At 48.5% G+C, this 16,727-nt stretch overlaps 1 protein-coding gene across 4 annotated transcripts in view; it reads left to right on the top strand.

Moving 5' to 3' along the window:
* The window catches only part of KATNIP (katanin interacting protein), a 193,454-nt gene that overhangs the window by 15,831 nt on the left and 160,896 nt on the right, over positions 1-16,727 (top strand). For 3 of the 4 annotated variants that reach the window (XM_058710268.1, XM_058710266.1, XM_058710267.1), the window contains one exon: positions 3,805-3,860. The exons of the other annotated variant lie outside the window; for it this stretch is intronic. In XM_058710268.1, the coding sequence (XP_058566251.1) occupies positions 3,805-3,860 (56 nt within the window). The remainder of the gene's footprint in view (positions 1-3,804; positions 3,861-16,727) is intronic. 4 annotated transcript variants of the gene reach the window in all.

Raw genomic sequence — 16,727 nt, 5'->3', positions numbered from 1 at the left:
TTTTTATCACGCACCGTACATTTCACATCCTAAGTAGTCCACAGCAGTGGATGTAAAAGGCTGTGTCCTGTGGACTGCACTTCACAGGAGGCTTAAGGCTTTTTTGAGGGTAATTTTGACGCTGGTTTTCCCTCGCCTGCTGGCTTCAGAAGCTGGCATCCAAGCAAGATGCACCTCCCTTCTAAATGGCAGCGATGAATGTTATTATCTGCCTCCAGAGCAAAGTAAAACCAAAGTGTCAGAATCCTCGAACCATTGAAAATAAATCCAAAGTGCGGATAAAATCTCTCTGAAGTCCTAAGTGGGAGCGTAGTATCATATGCATTCACACCCTTTTTTTTTTTTTTTTTTTTCCCCAGGCACACATCGGTTTTGTAACGCGACGTACACGTGTATCATTTACATTTGGCCTTATTTATCGTCTCATGGCTGAAGCTGACAGGTCACCTTGCAAAATGCAGGGGAACACCCCCTTAATTTTGCAAGCAGCATTTATTGATATTAATGTCACCTTCTTCCACCTCCCTCCCTGACTGTCATGAGAATAAAACGAGATATAAGTAGGAAGATACTCCGAGAAGCTAAGTGCAGTAGACAGGGGCAATGTAATCTCATTTCTTCCGTCCTTGGTGAGAAGGAGCAGTCTCCACATTGAGCTTCCTGGAGCAGAGAGAGAGGGGCTCAGTGGCCTGAGGACACAGGCGTTAGGGAACAAGCGTGTACAATTAGAGTGAATTTTCTTCACTGGAAAGTAAGCAAATTGTTTCCCAATTTAATGAACAAGAAGCTCCTTTTGAAGTTTATTTATTTATTTTGAGAGAAGAGAGTGCATGAGCGTGAGTGGGGAAGAGGCAGAGAGACAAGGAGAGAGAGAATCCCAAGCAGGCTCCACGCTCACAGCGGATCCCAACATGCAGCTCAATCCCACAACTGCAAGATCTTGACCTGAGCTGAAATCAAGAGTTGGTTGCTTAAGCAACTGAGCCACCCAGGCGCCCCATGAATAAGAAGCTTCTAATGAACTCCAGGAGAGAGATTTGCTTTCAAAATTCAGTAGTCAAGCTCTGTGTTCTTTGTATTAATGTTTTGTTTTTATGGCCCACCTTAAGGAAGACTTTTCTTACTGTTCTCTGTTGGCGTAACAGAATTTTAGAGATGAAAAGCAACCCCAGAGGTGATTTAGCCTAACTCTCATTTAAAATTTAAAAATAAAATGGGGCACCTGGGTGACTCAGTCGGTTCAGCATCTGACTTCGGCTCAGGTCATGATCTCATGGTTCTCAGGTTTGAGCCCCGCTTCGGGCTCTGTGCTGACAGCTCAGAGCCCGGAGGAGCCTGCGTCGGATTCTGTGTCTCCCTCTCTCTCTGCCCCTTCCCCACTCATGCCCCGTCTCTTTCAAAAATAAACGTTAAAAAAAATTCTTTTTAATTTAAAAAAAAAAAAAAAGGAAGAAAATATGGCCCAGAGAGATCCTGTGGGATCCTGTGACTTATCCAAGCTCCCGTAAACTGGTCAGCTGTCCACTGGACCAGGTCCCTTGGCATGTGTCTGACTAGCATTGGAGGAGCTGTAGCCAGGCTCTGGGGACTGCTTTGTTTGCCCCTGGGCTAGCTCTGCTTTCCTTCTCCCCAGCTTCACTCTGGGCCCTTTTTGCTCCTACTGGCATCCTACTCGCCTCGGGACTGCTTCTGTAGAACACCCTGGTCTCCAACCCTTTCTGACCCCTTCGAGCTCCAGGCCAATCTTTGGGCTCCTGGTGCTGCCCCGCGTGCCCTACCACCCCACATGTCATCCTCTCTCGTTGGCCTTCAGGCCTACGACGAGTCCCTTGACTGACAGCTAGGGCAGGTGTGGACAAGGGTTTCTGGGTGCTGTCCACCCTAGTTCCTGCTCCAGAGCATCAGGGGGCAGGAGGTTGGGATAAAATTGGCCCAACGACCCAGATCACCTGATCCCTGATTCTGGGTCTTTTCTTTCTTTTTTTAATTAATAAGCTTTTTTAGAGCAATTTTAGATTGATAGCAAAATTGAGTAGAAAGTACAGAGAGGTGTCATATACCCGCTGTCCGCACACACATACGGCCTTCCCCCGCTGTTGGCATCCGGCATGTCAGTGGTACATTAAGTGCATGTCTGTGGAACGCAAAGACAGGTATGCAGTCAATTTCAGATCTGTTCTTTCTGCCTTGGCGTTCTGTGTCAGTCTGTCCCCCAAGGCAGGAGGGTGCCGACCGCATCAAAGTTCACAGGTGAAAATAGCCCTGCTCTGGCCCTCTGTCTTCTCTGTCTTTCCAAACCAATGTCAAATTCCTGGGGCTGGCATTCTGATCGACTGTGGTTGGGTCAGGGGCCCATCCCCAGTGTGCCATACTGGGGTTGGGGTCCTGTACCACGTCATGGCTGCCAGGGAGCTCCCCGCTGAGGACAGGAAGGAGAGTGAGAGAGAAGGAAGCAGTTTAGGGTGTCCCTGTGAGCTGAGCAGACAACCCAGTGTCTATGAACTCTCCAGCGGCCTCTTTTCTAGATCCTTTTATAATATTGGTGCCAAAATTTGGCCATGGTCACAGGGTCATCTGTGGACCTTTGCTTTCCCCCTCATTTTCACTTTCTTGGAAAGAGCATCATCCCTTGACTTGTGCTTTATCACCAGCTATGAGGTCCCCCACACCTGTGTAGACCCACAAACATCTTTCCTCTGAGACTCGGTCCCCACTTCTTGCCTCTTGATGAGTCATCACTAAGCCTTCTTCCTCCTGCTTTGGCGTGCTCTTGGCTCACGGGACACGTGGTTGTGATTTCCTCATAAATCGCCACCCAAGAGTGAGGCCGGAGAGTTTGGAAGACACGTTGCCAAAGCACAGAGGTTCCCACTTTGTGTTTGTTTTTTTTTTTATTTTTTTTTTCATTGTTTTTTTTTTTTTTTTTTTTTTTTGGGACAGAGAGAGACAGAGCATGAACGGGGGAGGGGCAGAGAGAGAGGGAGACACAGAATCGGAAACAGGCTCCAGGCTCCGAGCCATCAGCCCAGAGCCTGACGCGGGGCTCGAACTCACGGACCGCGAGATCGTGACCTGGCTGAAGTCGGACGCTTAACCGACTGCGCCACCCAGGCGCCCCCCCACTTTGTGTTTTAAAACCAAGGCCATCCATTAATTTTCCATCAAGGAATCCTTTTACAATGGACACTTCCATAAAAGTTGTGAAAACTGCATTTGGAACAGCATATTTAAACATAATGATGTTGAGCTGTTGAATTTATGCGCACTCTCAAATGTTAGTCTTCCAATTTTCTAAGAAAAGCAACATTCACCCTGAAATTACCTGTTATATGGGAGATGCGGGATTACTGCTAATTCACATCTGCACCATCACCTAGGTGTTGAGTTTGGGGGTTTGGTGAAGCACGTTGGTGTGCACTCATCAAAGGTTATGTGTATGCGCACAGTGGAAGGCATTTTTGTGGAAGGCATTTTATATAATTCCAAACAATTTAATAAAAATGTAATTCGACTGGGAAATCTACAGTCGGCCCTTGCAGAGTGCAGATAATGTTCCAGATTAAAGAGCTGAGGCTTTGTTCATTACAGTCAAATAACGTGAGCGTGTGAATTACCATTTCCTTGCCGTTGGTCTATTTCAAGAGCATGCCATTTTCCCACTATAATAATAGGCTACATTTTCTTAAAATCATTTGATTATGATTGGTCCCGTCTATTCAGTTTGCAAATAAAAAGCTTTCACGGTGATAAACTAGCTGTTTTAAAAGAGCCTTAATCTCTGGTTCTGCTTTTGAACTGCCACAGGTCAGATTCCGCGGAAGGCTGACAGAAGCCGGTCCTGCTCGAGGGAGAAAAAGGAGGTAAATGTGTCACTGGTGAGGGTGGGTGGGAGGCGACTCTGTTTGAAGGCACCTGAGGGAGCATGCTGGTGAATAAGTTTTCCTGGATTTCCTTCTTGTTTCCCTCTGAGTCTCCAGCTTGAATCCGGGACCAAATGCTAGCTGGCAATTAGAGCTCTCAACCAAAGTGTCGCTACATTGTAGTGACAATTTCTTAGGAAGTGTGTCAGTTAGCTTTGTCTGTGTAACTGAGCAGTCCCAAACCCACGTTTCAGGGATGTGGAACAAGAACTGTGCATTCAGTTGGTGATTCTGTGGGTTGGCCTTTGGAACTGGGCAGGTCTGCTGATTTCCACTGGACTCCCTTAGGCTTTTGCAGTGAGCCGCCGTGTCGCCTTGGGGATGACTGAGCATCAGTAGTGTGCTTCAGCTCTCTTTGAATGCTTTCTCGTCCGCCAGTAAGGCAGCCAGCTTTATTCATGTGGAGGTTCACAGGGCCACGCACATGAAGAGTGGACGCTGCTGCCCCCCCCCCCCCCCAGCTGGTGTCACTACCGCTACTTTGTTTCCTTAAAACAGGTCACAAGGCCAGCCCAGATTCGCGGGGTGGGGAAATAGGTCTCACCTCTGGGTGAGAAATCTACAGATACCGTGGCCCTTCTTGAAACCTGCCACACCGAGCCCACTTGCTCTGTGCCCGGCACCAGGGATGAGAGAGACACAGCCCTGGTCTCAGGGTGTGCAGCATGGTCAAAGTCAAAGTCAGAGAGACACGAATAGGGAAAGTTGCAAGAGTAGCTGAGCCTGGGAGTACACAGTGATAGCAAGGACCCATAGGTCACTGCAGGGCCCTTTGATGACATCTTCCAGCTCATGGGAGTTTGAATTGGAGTCTTTAGCCACAGACGAGTGTAGGGGTACATGGGTATGCAGTCGTGTGGCTTGTCGTAAGTATCGACCAATCCTGAAATTCATCAACACTTACGTGTTAACACTCTTGCTTGTAAAGTGACATAATTCCAACAATGAAAAGGAATTTCCCAGGCTGAGCTGGGTCCAGGGGCTCAGAAATGGCCACAACACTTGGGCTTTCTCTTTCCATGTCTGTGTCCTCTGTGTTGGCCTCCCAAACCAGCTCTGAGGAGGCAGGTTGGGGTTGGACTGCAAAGGGCCTTTGCGATGGCTGTCATCCCATCCCCTCTCGTCTCCTTTCTCAACTGTAGCCAGAACAGCCACCGTGGGTTTTCTTCTCATTCAAGCAGCCTACCTGGGACGAGGGCTGAGAGATAACTTAGGGACTTTGGTGCTACTAAAAAGATTTAAGTGTCAGCCCCAGTGGATGTTCTAGAAACTGAGCCGGGGTGGATTCCATCACTCCTTTCTGGTAAGAACATTTTTCTGGAATCAGGAACAGATGTGCACGTCTCCTGCAAAGTCTTTCCAGAGACGGGGGGGGGGGGGGGGGCAGAGGAGCCCGGAACAGGAGTGAGCACAGGCCCGCAGGCTCCTGGTCCCCCCCCTTGGTGATGTGACCTGGGGGGGGGGGGGCGGTGACCAGCACCCCCCCGCCCCCCGCTCCCCGCTCCCAAGCCAGGCATGAATTGTTTCGACCTCACCGAGGCTTTTGATCACAGAGTAACAGCATCCCATTTATCTGCATTAAGAAATTTGCTGGGAATCCACAAAGCAGGGCAGCGGGTAACTAGTTGAGATACTCTTTTCCTCCTCAGTCTTTCTCCTTGGCAACAGGGCTTCCTAATTGCCGCTTTCTTGGCTACTCCCATCCTGCCAGTTGCCCCAGAGCATTTCAGATCACCCCGCCTGGCGAAGAGCTTGGAATGAGAAACAAACAAACAAAAAAAAACCAAACAAACCAAGAGAGTGGAGATATTTATCACAATATCTGAGAGATTTAAAATGGTTTCAGGCCTTTCTGAAAAAGAGGATGCTTGTTCTCCTCACAGGGCTTTTGTTTGGTTAGAAAAATAGGAGAAGGAAACTAATGGCAAAAGCTGGCAGATGCTCATCTTGATATAACGTGCTTTTTTCCACCTACCTCCCCTTTCCGCATCCCTCCCATGCCACCTGTGAAATCTGCTCTTCCTGACACTCTGTGCCTTACACAGGATGCCGGGTATAGATCAGACTCTGTCACCATGAACGGCAAGGAAAAGACAAGCTCGTGGGAACAAGCAGACAGGGAGGTTCTTCATGTTCCTCCGGTGGTAAGGTGACACGGGCCGGCTCACACCGTGGCAGGTGAACGTGCCATTTCCTCCCCGGGTTGGGATCGGGAACTTCTCCGCGCCGTCATGGGCCAGCATGGTGAGGGGAGGAGGGGAGGCTGTTTGCAATGAACTTGCCAGCCAAAGTCAGCCCAAAGATGTGTTTTATTTGGCCCGGACTCCATTACAATTTTTTTATTTATTTTTTAAAAAATCTTTAATGTTTATTATTTTGAGAGAGAGAGAGAGAGAGGGAAAATGAGTGGGGGAGGGGCAGAGAGAGAGGGAGACACAGAATCCGAAGCAGGCTCCGGGCTCTGAGCTGTCAGCACAGACCCTGATGCAGGGCTCGAACTCACAGACTGTGAGATCGTGACCTGAGCCGAAGTCGGGCGCTTAACTGACTGAACCACCCAGACACCCTCCCCCATTACACCTTTTTTAAAAATTAGGCATCCGCATTTACAATTTTCACAGAATAATGCGCACTTCTGGCTTCTTTGCTAAAATGGAGAACGACCACAGAGGCCTTATTCCCTTAAGGCAACACCGGGCAATGGCTGGTGTCGAGGAGAGCTCCTTTCAGTGGGGCGCTCCATTCTGCCATGCCTGCCTCCACAGACACCTGCTCGGTGGCCAAGAGAGAGCAGCAACCACACCGTGGCAGTGGTCACCAACATTGCTGCGCATTAGAATCCCCAGGAGCTTTTGAAATACCCCGAAGTTCAGGCCTCTTGTCAAACCAGTTAAATCGGAATCTCCAGGGGTGGGACCCAGGCTTCGGAATTTTGTAACCATCCCCAAGGGGTTCCGGTGTGCAGCCACAGGTGAAAGCCAGTGGTTGATCCGTAGTAAGTAACCCCTGGCTGTCAGCTCAGATCCTTCCCTGAGCTCTGCTTGGCTGCCTGGCCCCAGGACACCTCAGTCCTCGAGCCGTGCCACAGGCACAGATAAAACCCCAGGGGGTGGGGTGCTGGAGGAGGGAAAGAAGGCTGGAACCCAGGCTTTGGAAGGGCTGCGGTCATTTCTGAAACGCGTATGGGAGGCGTAGCTCGAAGCGGGTACGTACTTCCATTTAGCTGGCAAAGATATTCTCAGCCTTGTCGCTAACAAGTATTCGTGGTTTCTTGCCTGTGGAGATTATATAGTGTTTATGGCCCTCGGTCATGAATTATTAATGACTTTGAAATTGTGGTCATTGTAGTTGACTCAAAAATCATTAGGAAGTAAATTTATCACACAGTGTTTAAAAAAGTAAAAAAGAAAACCACCGAGGAGGGAACAGATCTTGATTCGTCGCCCCTCCAGCGTCCATACTGGTGGCCACGGCACCGTGGGGCTCACAGACGTGGCACTGGAGACTTGTCCTGCTGCACAGAGACACAGGGACTCCAGGAGGCCGAATTAGTAGCCACATGTGCTTCTGCCTCAAATCCCAGCCATAGGACCTTGGACGATTCTCTTGACCCCTCTCCTCCCGAGATTGTGTCTACTAGGCAGTAACGTGTTAAAGTACCTTGCACAGTGCCAGGACCCCTCCTAAGCGTTCCATAAACGTTAGGCGTTACATTATTTTAACCATTTCTTAGCATGTCTGACAGTTAACGGAGAGGTATCCATGCCCTTGGACAGAGTGCACGATTGTGCTTCTTGCTGAAGGGGTCTCCCTTGCTCCAGCTGGACTTTGGACTGATTCCAGCCTTCCAGTCTCCTGGCTGTGTGCCCCCAGGGTGGGCCCCAGGCAGGCCAGCTCATGCGCGCCCCCCCCCCACCCCCCCACCCCCCCCCCCCCGCCCCTGAGCCAGTCTGAGAGGCTCCCGTGACGACGGACTGCCTTCTTTTGCAGCCGATTGGAGATTCTGAAAAATGCCCTTCCCAGCACACCCGTCTGCTAAGCTCACTTTGTGAAGGACTGCAAAAGTCATTTAACTCAACCACCTAGAAAACGTTAAGCTTCCCCTTTGTATGCACGTACAAGTGCACGCACACGCACACATGGCCCTTCCTGCTGCTGAGCAGAGCCTTTCGGTGCAAGGGCTAGCGACTCCTTCCATCTTTGCCAAGCAGAGGAGGAACCGGATCTCAAGGGAACACAGGGAAGGAGGGAGTCCAGGATTCAGGCTGCCTCCAGGGATGGGGAAAGCTGGACAGGCCTCTCTGTGTACCACCAGGGACATGCCGCTGCTCCCTCTTGTCTGCGCACCTGTCCTTGTCCTGATTCTCTTCCCTACCAGCTGTTCCTTCTCCCAGTTCAGAGGCAGAAAGAGAGACTGACCTGATGGTCAATACCAAAGGCTGTTTAAGGGATAAGTGCTCCTGCTATCAGTCCCCCAGATGCCCTCTCAAGAGGCAACCGCAGTAAGAAATGTCTTACGTGTCCTTCCAGAAGTATTCTGTAGCTATACAACTATGCAGAGCGTATCTGTCCTCTGTCCTCATGATAGCACAGCGACACATGCTGCTTTTTTTTTTTCCTGGCATTTTTTTCACTTAATGACACGTCTTAGAGAGCATTCCATAGCAGACCATGTGCACAGACCTCATTCCTTCTTTTTCAATGGCTGTACAGTGCTCCATCGTGAATGCTAAGAAACGCAGTTCTTCGTTTGACACCTTTGGGGCCAAATATGTTTCATTGTTTTAGAATTTAGAAAGTAATACCATCCCAGTATGGTCTGGGACAACACCCTATAATCAAACACATGAATATATCTGCAGGGAAATATGAATATTCATCCTAGGTGGGAAAAACACTGTGAGTTTCATTATCAGTTCAGATCAGGTTTTGATACTAAACCAATGCATATAGGGGCGCCTGGGTGGCTCAGTCGGTTGTGTGTCCAACTTTGGCTCAGGACATGATCTCACGGTTTGTGAGTTTGAGCCCCACATCATGCTCACTGCTGTCCGCACAAAGCCTGCTTCGGATCCTCTGTCCCCCTCCCTCTCTGCCCTTCCCCTTCTCACATGGTCTCAAAAATAAATAAAACATTAAAAAAAACCTATAAATAAATAATATAAATAAATACATGTAAAGAATTGTGGACTTGTCTGTAAATATATTACTAGATCCTGGTTGACGTCTCTTTAGGCTATTAGGAGCCTTTTGCTACTGTGAGAGTACTGTTTTTTTTTTTTTAATGTTTATTTATTTTTGATAGACAGAGCATGAGTGTGGGAGGGGCAGAAAGAGACAGAGACACAGAATCAGAAGCAGGCTCCAGGTTCTGAGTTGTCAGCACAGAACCCGATGCGGAGCCTGAGCTCAAGGACGGTGAGATCATGACCTGAGCCGAAGTCGGTCGCTCAACCGACTGAGCCACCCAGGCTCCCCTATTGTGAGAGTACTTTAAAGAATATCCTAGGGGCGCCTGGGTGGCTCAGTCAGTTGGGTGTCCAACTCTCGATTTCGGCTCAGGTCATAGTCTCACAGTTTGTGGGTTCGAGTCCTGAGTTGGGCTCTGTGCTGACAGTGCAGAGCATGCTTGGGATTCTCTCTGTCTCTCTCTCTCTCTCTGCCCCTCCCCAACTCACGCTGTCTCTTTCTCTCTCTCTCAAAATAAATAATTAAACTTAAAAAAAAAAGAAGAATACTCTAGAGCAGACATCTTTGTGCACGCGTGTAGGAATAGCCAAAGTTTAAATTCTCAAAAGTGGAATTAATGGCTCAAAGGGTACGTGCTTTTTAAAAACTGACATTCCCAATTTGTCTCCCAACAACAGAAGAGGAACAGAGCTTTTCTTCTAGGCCACCTTGTAGAATGCTGGCCAGGTTCAAGTGTGACTGCCCTTGGCTGAGGTAGGCACACCAGGGGCTGTTCAGTGGCTGCCCCGGTATGTTCTCCAGGCCATGCTTGGGGGGAGTAGGAGCAGGGCAGCTGTCCTAAGAAGGATTTGGAGGCACGTCTAGCACCTCAGTTTTTAAAAGCCATCTCTCCCGGGCCCTTGGCTCTGAGCACCTCGCTTGGCTGATTGCAGGAGGCCAGTGGGGCTGGTAACTTGTACTGGAAGTTTCAGGCCCCCCGCTAGCAGGCAGTCAACAGACCCTTCTCCTCCCTCGTTTCAGAGCTCAGCACTCTTGCCACCTCAGCCTTCTGGACAATGGGGAGCTGGCCCTTCCATCTGTACAGATTTCAACCCCTTTGTTTAAAAATTTAAAAAATAGGGGTGCCTAGGTGGCTCAGTCGGTTGAGCGTCCCACTCTTGATCTTGGCTCAGCTCGTGATCTCACGGTTCCAGAGATCGAGTCCTGTGTCAGGCTCTGTACTAAGAGCACGGGATTCTTTCTCTCTCCCTCTCTCTCTGTTCCTCCCCTGCTCCTGTATGGCCGTGTGCATGCACACTATCTCTCTCATAATAAATACACACTAAAACATTTTTTAAATAACCAAAAAAAAAAAAAGAAAAAAGAAGAGAGAGAGAAGGAAAAAAAAAAAGACAATGAAAGCTAATAGCACTTGATTATAAGAGCCTGTCTGATATGACAGCTGACATTCCAAATCCACACTTCTCCCGGAACGAAACCCTTTAGTTCACATTTCTAGGCAGAGAAGGACCCAGTCCGTTTTCCATTCAACTGCCAAGTACATTCCCAGTTGTGAGGGTACCATTATCAGCCTTTCTGCTTCTTGAGGTCTTGGCCTCTGCAGCTCTGAGAGCTTGGGGGGTGGGGGGCGTCCCTCAAGACACTGACAACTGATTTCTCCAGGGCAAATAAGTCACATGGCAGCGTTAGAAGCCACTTAGCAAAGTAGTGGAGCCTGGGAACCCTGGAAACAAATTGCCTGGATTCCTGGGCGAGCCCCTTCATTCAGGCAAGTTGCCCATCCTGCCTGTGACTTGACTTCCTCTTCTAAAGAGTGGGGCTAGTATAGAGCCCGCCCTCAGAGGGTTGTGGTAAGAATTCAGTGATTTAATACCTGTAAAGTGCTTAGCGTGGTGCCTGGCACATACTAGGAGCTCAGTAAACGTTGTGGGCTATAATTTAGGACTGGCAGGGGCAAGGTAGCCCGTTTAGAAAGCTCATCCCATCAGAGCCACAGATGGATGAGAGGTCTTGTCACAATCAAGCAGGCCCTGATCGGACCCGCACTCTTCATCCCTTCGGTGTGTCGGAACCTCACGTAATCCCTCGCACCCGAATCGCCAGCCTACTCTGAGACCCCCACAGTCAGGCTGGGAGCTGCGGGAAACGTGGCTGCAGACACAGTGCCCGTAACCCAAGTTTAATGGCAAGGCCAAGACACGAGCCTCGGAAAGCAAAGAGAATCAATTTCTGATAAAATGCCAGGAAGGAGATTGACGTGTCAGAAACCTTCCTGGTATCAGCTTAGCTTCCAGCACAAGATTAAACTCTAGGAAAAACCCATCAGAGGGCTGCAATTTGTGACCAGAAAGAGATAATGTTGACAGCTTCCCCTTCCCGAGCCTGTTTTGGATAAACAGTGTGCCCTTCAACAGAACATCATCAAAGTTTTCTATATTTCCAGATCTTAGGCATGAAATTGCCTTGAAACTATCTCCCTTTACCTCCCCACCCCCAAATTCACTTTGTAGAATACCGAATATGGTTAGAAAAGAGAATGCTACTGTCTAAGAGAAGGAGCTTCCCGCAAATTCCTCTTGAAAGGTTTGTCTCCTGGGGGAATCGGGCCTGCGAGAATTATCCCTCAGTCCGTGGACCGAGGGCCTCAGTTTCTTCTTGTGTAGAACGGGGATTATAAGGGTGCCTGGGGGGCTCAGTTGGTTAAGCGTCCGGCTCTTGACTTTGCCTCAGGTCACCATCTTGTGGTTCGTGAGTTTGAGCCCCGCATCGGGCTGTGACAGTGTGGAGCCTGCCTGGGATTCTCTCTCTCCCTCTCTCTCTGTCCGTCCCCCACTCATGCGTGCGTGCACACACACACACTCTCTCTCTCTCTCTCAAAAAATAAATAAACTTAAAAAAAAAAAAAGAATGGAGATAATAGTGGCACCTACATCATCAGGTCATGAGGGGTGTTCTGAGCAGTGCCTGGCATGTAGGAATCCCTGAATAAGTGACAGGTGCCTCGTCCTCTCCTTCCCTTCCTGTCATTATTACAATTCTCTCAGCTGCTACGGCAAAGGAGAGCGGACTGAGACCCATAGCCAGCCCAGGGTTTTTCGTCACCCTGGTGACGGGGCCGGGGTGGGAGTTGACCCCATGTTAGGCACGTGGTAGGGAAGGGTGTTTCCCAAAGGAACCCCGGGATCCCGTGACCAGAAGAAGGGGGGGAAGGGTAGATAGCGAGCAGGCAGAAGACAACAGCTGTCCAGCGCACGGCCACCTTGTCGTGTAGGCGGTGAGGCTGACAAAATACTGCAGTTGTTTAAACCCTCAGGATACCCTGTGAGGAATGCCACGTGATCCTCATCTTGCAAGCAAGGGCACCTGGGTTCCCAGGCAAACCCGCCCCAGTTAACGCTGCGAGTCCAGGGCTGAACGGACACTCCACGTCCTGTGCACCGTGGAAAGCGGAGAGTATGTGTGTCACCCTGGGGGACCTCAGGCATCCTGCGACCGTCCCAAGGCTCAATTTTCCTTTCTTTTCTTTTCTTTCTTTTTTTTTTTGAAAGGCATTAAGTCCACTTTATTTTTTCCTAGAGGGCAGTTTTGCTTTAGTCCTCTAGGACCTAGCTCCTTAGCTGGGCTTTGGTGAAGGTCACGGGGCAGCACCTGCAGGTCTAAGTTGGGGTGGGGGTGTTCGGTCCTCCTGGGCCGTGCCAGAGCGGTTCCGGACCGCCTTGCCGGAAACGGCGCAACTCAGGCATGAATAGGGTTTCACGTGCAGCCTGGGAAGCACACAGGCACCCAAGACACTCACTTTGGAAACGTCCCTGACAAGTGTGGCCTCTGCCATGTTTCAAATCCCAGACTTCTTTTTTTTTCTTTTTTTTTTTTTTTGAAGTTTATTTATTTTGAGGGAGAGTGAGAGAGCACGTGCATGAGCAGGGAGAGAGGGAAAGAGAGAACCCCAAGCAGGCTCCACTCTGTCAGCGCAGAGCCCAACGCGGGGCTTGAACTCACAAACCGTGAGATCGTGACCTGAGCTGAAATCAAGAGTTGGACCCTTAACCGACGGAGCCCCCTGGGCTTCTTGGTGGCCTTGTGCTAGGACACCGATGGGGCACATTTGGCACAGCAAATAGGCTGCACGTGGCTGTGGCCCTTTTGGGCATGGCCATTGTTCTTTCTTTTCTTGGTCATCTTAGAAGCGAGGACCTGAGAGCAAGGGTCGGTTTCTTTACCTGTAAAAGGGGCATCTTCACTCCCTCCTCCCTCGTCTGAGGACTCATTGAGGTTGAGAGAGATGAACGCACGAAGCCCAGCCCCACTCGGGTCACCAAGCGGCTCTCATACAGGCTGCTTTCCCGCTTCTCCCCACGGCCCCTACTGCCGGTTCAGAGTGACCCTTGAGGACCCCCGTCCGTCCTCCTGGGACCACGGGACTGGGCAGGTGAACGGGAAAGCAGGGGCGGTAACTGCCAGGTCATGAAAACCTCAGTTTCGTCACCAACCAAGCTGACATTGATACTCACTCCCTGTGCCCCCAAGTGCAGTTAACGACAGCTGGCTTCCAATCAGAGGCCAGTGAAGGGAGTGTGTGCCCCTCCCTGCCCCCACTGGATGATTCAAAACAAAACTGAAATAAATATAAGGAAGTTCATTGAAGTTCTCCATTTCTTTCCTTTTTCTTTTTTTTTGACACAGAAACCTACACTCTTTCAAAAAAATATTCTCAGGGCTGCTCGTGCTTTGTTGACCCCCTGCACGGTGGTTGGCTCATGAATGGCAGAGGGGGTGGTCGGGGACCCCTCAGGGGGCAGAGGTCCAGCTCAGACTGCTGGGGCTTGCCTCCCGGTTCTAGCTGTGTGGCCTTTGGCAATTATACGCTTCCGTTATGTTTTTCCGTGCCTCAGTTTTCTCACCTGCAGAAAGGAACTGAAAGTTGGGCTACCACCTCGTGGGGTTGTTAAAAGAGAATTAGGGAGTAGTGGATCCTTGGAACCATAGCAGCACATTTAGGTGGGCGGGTCCGGCTGGGGGTGGGGGAGGTCCTGTCCTCCTGTGCCATCGGCAAGGGAAGTGAGGGAGGCGGGGCCCGTGTGGTCCTACCCCCTTGGTAGGGCCTGCATTAGATGTTCTTCATCTCTGTCTGGTTCCAGAACTAAGGAACGCTGATTGCAGAGAAGTTAGAAAATACAGAAAGGTGGGGCGTCTGGGTGGCTCAGTCAGTTAAGCACCTGACTCTTGGTTTTGGCTCAGGTCATGGTCTCGCGGTTCATGGATTTTGGCCCTGCATCGGGCTCCATGCTCACAGTGAGGAGCCTGCTTGGAATTCTCTCTCCCTCTCTCTCTCCCCCTTCCCGTCCCGCATTCTTGCTCTCTCTCTCAAAGTAAATAGTAAATAAACTTAAAAAAAAAAAGAAAAAAGGAAAATACAGAAAGGTACACCCATCTGTCATTATCCTACCATCTAGATAATCACTATTACTTGTTTTCATGTTTCCTTCTGGCTTTTTTGTGTGCACTTACATATATTTCGGAATTAGCGTCATGCTGTGGGACAATTAGAAATGCCTACCTTCCATTCTTCTTTTTGGCTTTTTATTTATTGAGATATAACTTACATACAACAAAGTGCATACCCTTTTTTTTTTTTTAGCATTTTCTTAATTTTATTTTTTTAATTTATTTTTTTAATATGAAATTTATTGTCAAATTGATTTCCATACAACAGCCAGTGCTCCTCCCAGCAGGTGCCCTCCTCGATGCCCATCACCCACTTTCCCCTCCCTCCCACTCCCCATCAACCGTCAGTTTATCCTCAGTTTTTAAGAGTCTCTTATGGTTTGCCTCCTTCACTCTCTGTAATTTTTTTCCCCCTTCCCCTCCCCCATGGTCTTCTGTTAAGTTTCTCAGGACGCACATAAGAGTGAAACCATATGGTATCTGTCTTTCTCTGTATGACTTATTTCACTTAGCATAACATTCTCCAGTTCCATCCACGTTGCTACAAAAGGCCGTATTTCATTCTTTCTCATTGCCACGTAGTATTCCATTGTATATATAAACCACAACTTCTTTATCCATTCATTGGTTGATGGACATTTAGGCTCTTTCCATAATTTGGCTATTGTTGAGAGTGCTGCTATAAACATTGGGGTACAAGTGCCCCTATGCATCAGCATTCCTGTATCCCTTGGGTAAATTCCTAGCAGTGACAAAGTAAAAAATCTTAAGTACATAGTTTTAAGAATTTCCATCAAAAGATAGAACATTCCTAGCAGCTTCATGCCAACTCCCTGTTCATGAACCTCTCCAAGGGTATTATCCACATCCACTGTCTGGACTCATAGATAAATTTTGCCTGTATTTAACTTCGTAAAAATGGAATCACAGAGTAAATACGTATTTTATGTCTTTTTAGTTTTAAGCATATTTGTGAGATTCATCTCTTTTTAAGTGCAGTATAATTCAATTGTTCTTTTTTTTTTTAAGTTTATTTGTTTTGAGAGAGAGAGAGAGAACATGAGTGGGGGAGGTGCAGAGAGAGAGGGAGAGACAGAGAATCCCAAGCAGGCTCCGTACTGTCGGCACAGACCCCAACTCGGGGCTCAAACTCACAAACTGCAAGATCATGACCTGAGCTGAAATCAAGAGTTGGAAGCTTAAAAAAAAAAAAAAAAAAAAAAAGAGAGTCGGATAACCAACTGAGGCACCCAGGCACCCCTCAATTGTTCTTTTATTAGAAAAATTAAATTGCGGGGCACCTGGGTGGCTCAGTCGGTTGGGTGTCCGACTTTGGCTCAGGTCATGATCTCACAGTCTGTGAATTCGAGCCCCGTGTCGGGCTCTGTGCTGACAGCTCAGAGCTTGGAGCCTGTTTCAGATTCTGTGTCTCCCTCTCTCTCTTCCCCTCCCCTGCTCATGCTCTGTCTCTCTCTGTCTCAAAAAGAAATACGAACATTAAAAAAAATTTTTTTTCAATAAAGAAAAATTAAATTGCCAAGTAATTTGAGTGCCTTTGTAAAAATTCCAAGTTCAGGCACTGAATGAAAATTCCCCTTGAAATTTACCCCAGTCTCACTCTTCTCCCTAGAAATAACCAGTTATCACTGGAATGTTCATCTTTTTGGACTTTTTGGACTTCATTCTATTTGTACAATTGGACTCATTGTTGTAGTTGGGAGTGTATTCAGCTGCATGTAACAGAAAACCTAACTATTGCCTAAATCAGGGGTCAGCAAGCTTTTTCTGTAAAAGGCCAGGTAATATATATTTTAGGCTTCGAGGGCCACACTGTCTCTGTCACAGCTACTCAGCTCTGTCATTCTAGCATGGAGACAGCCATATTCAGTATGTAAACGAATGGGTGTGACTGTGTTCCAATAAAACTTTATTTACAAAGATAGGTGGTAGGCCAGATTTGGCCTATAGGTTGGAATTGGCTGACCCTTGCCTTAACAACAGGGATTTCTTTGGCTCAAGTGGCAGGAAATCTAGAAATAGCCTCATAAGGAAAACCTAATTTACACTCCTACCAAAAATATTGGAGAATGCCTCCAACCTTGCCAATAGTGGCTATTCGCAACCTTTTAATTTTTGTCGGTATTCTTCGTCCTTACTCCTGTGTTTTGGGTA

The sequence above is a fragment of the Neofelis nebulosa genome, chromosome 18, assembly GCF_028018385.1.
Source record: "Neofelis nebulosa isolate mNeoNeb1 chromosome 18, mNeoNeb1.pri, whole genome shotgun sequence".
NCBI classification, from domain to species: Eukaryota; Metazoa; Chordata; class Mammalia; order Carnivora; family Felidae; genus Neofelis; species Neofelis nebulosa.
Note: the sequence above shows the minus strand (reverse complement) of the source record. Positions and strands in the feature narration are given on the sequence as shown.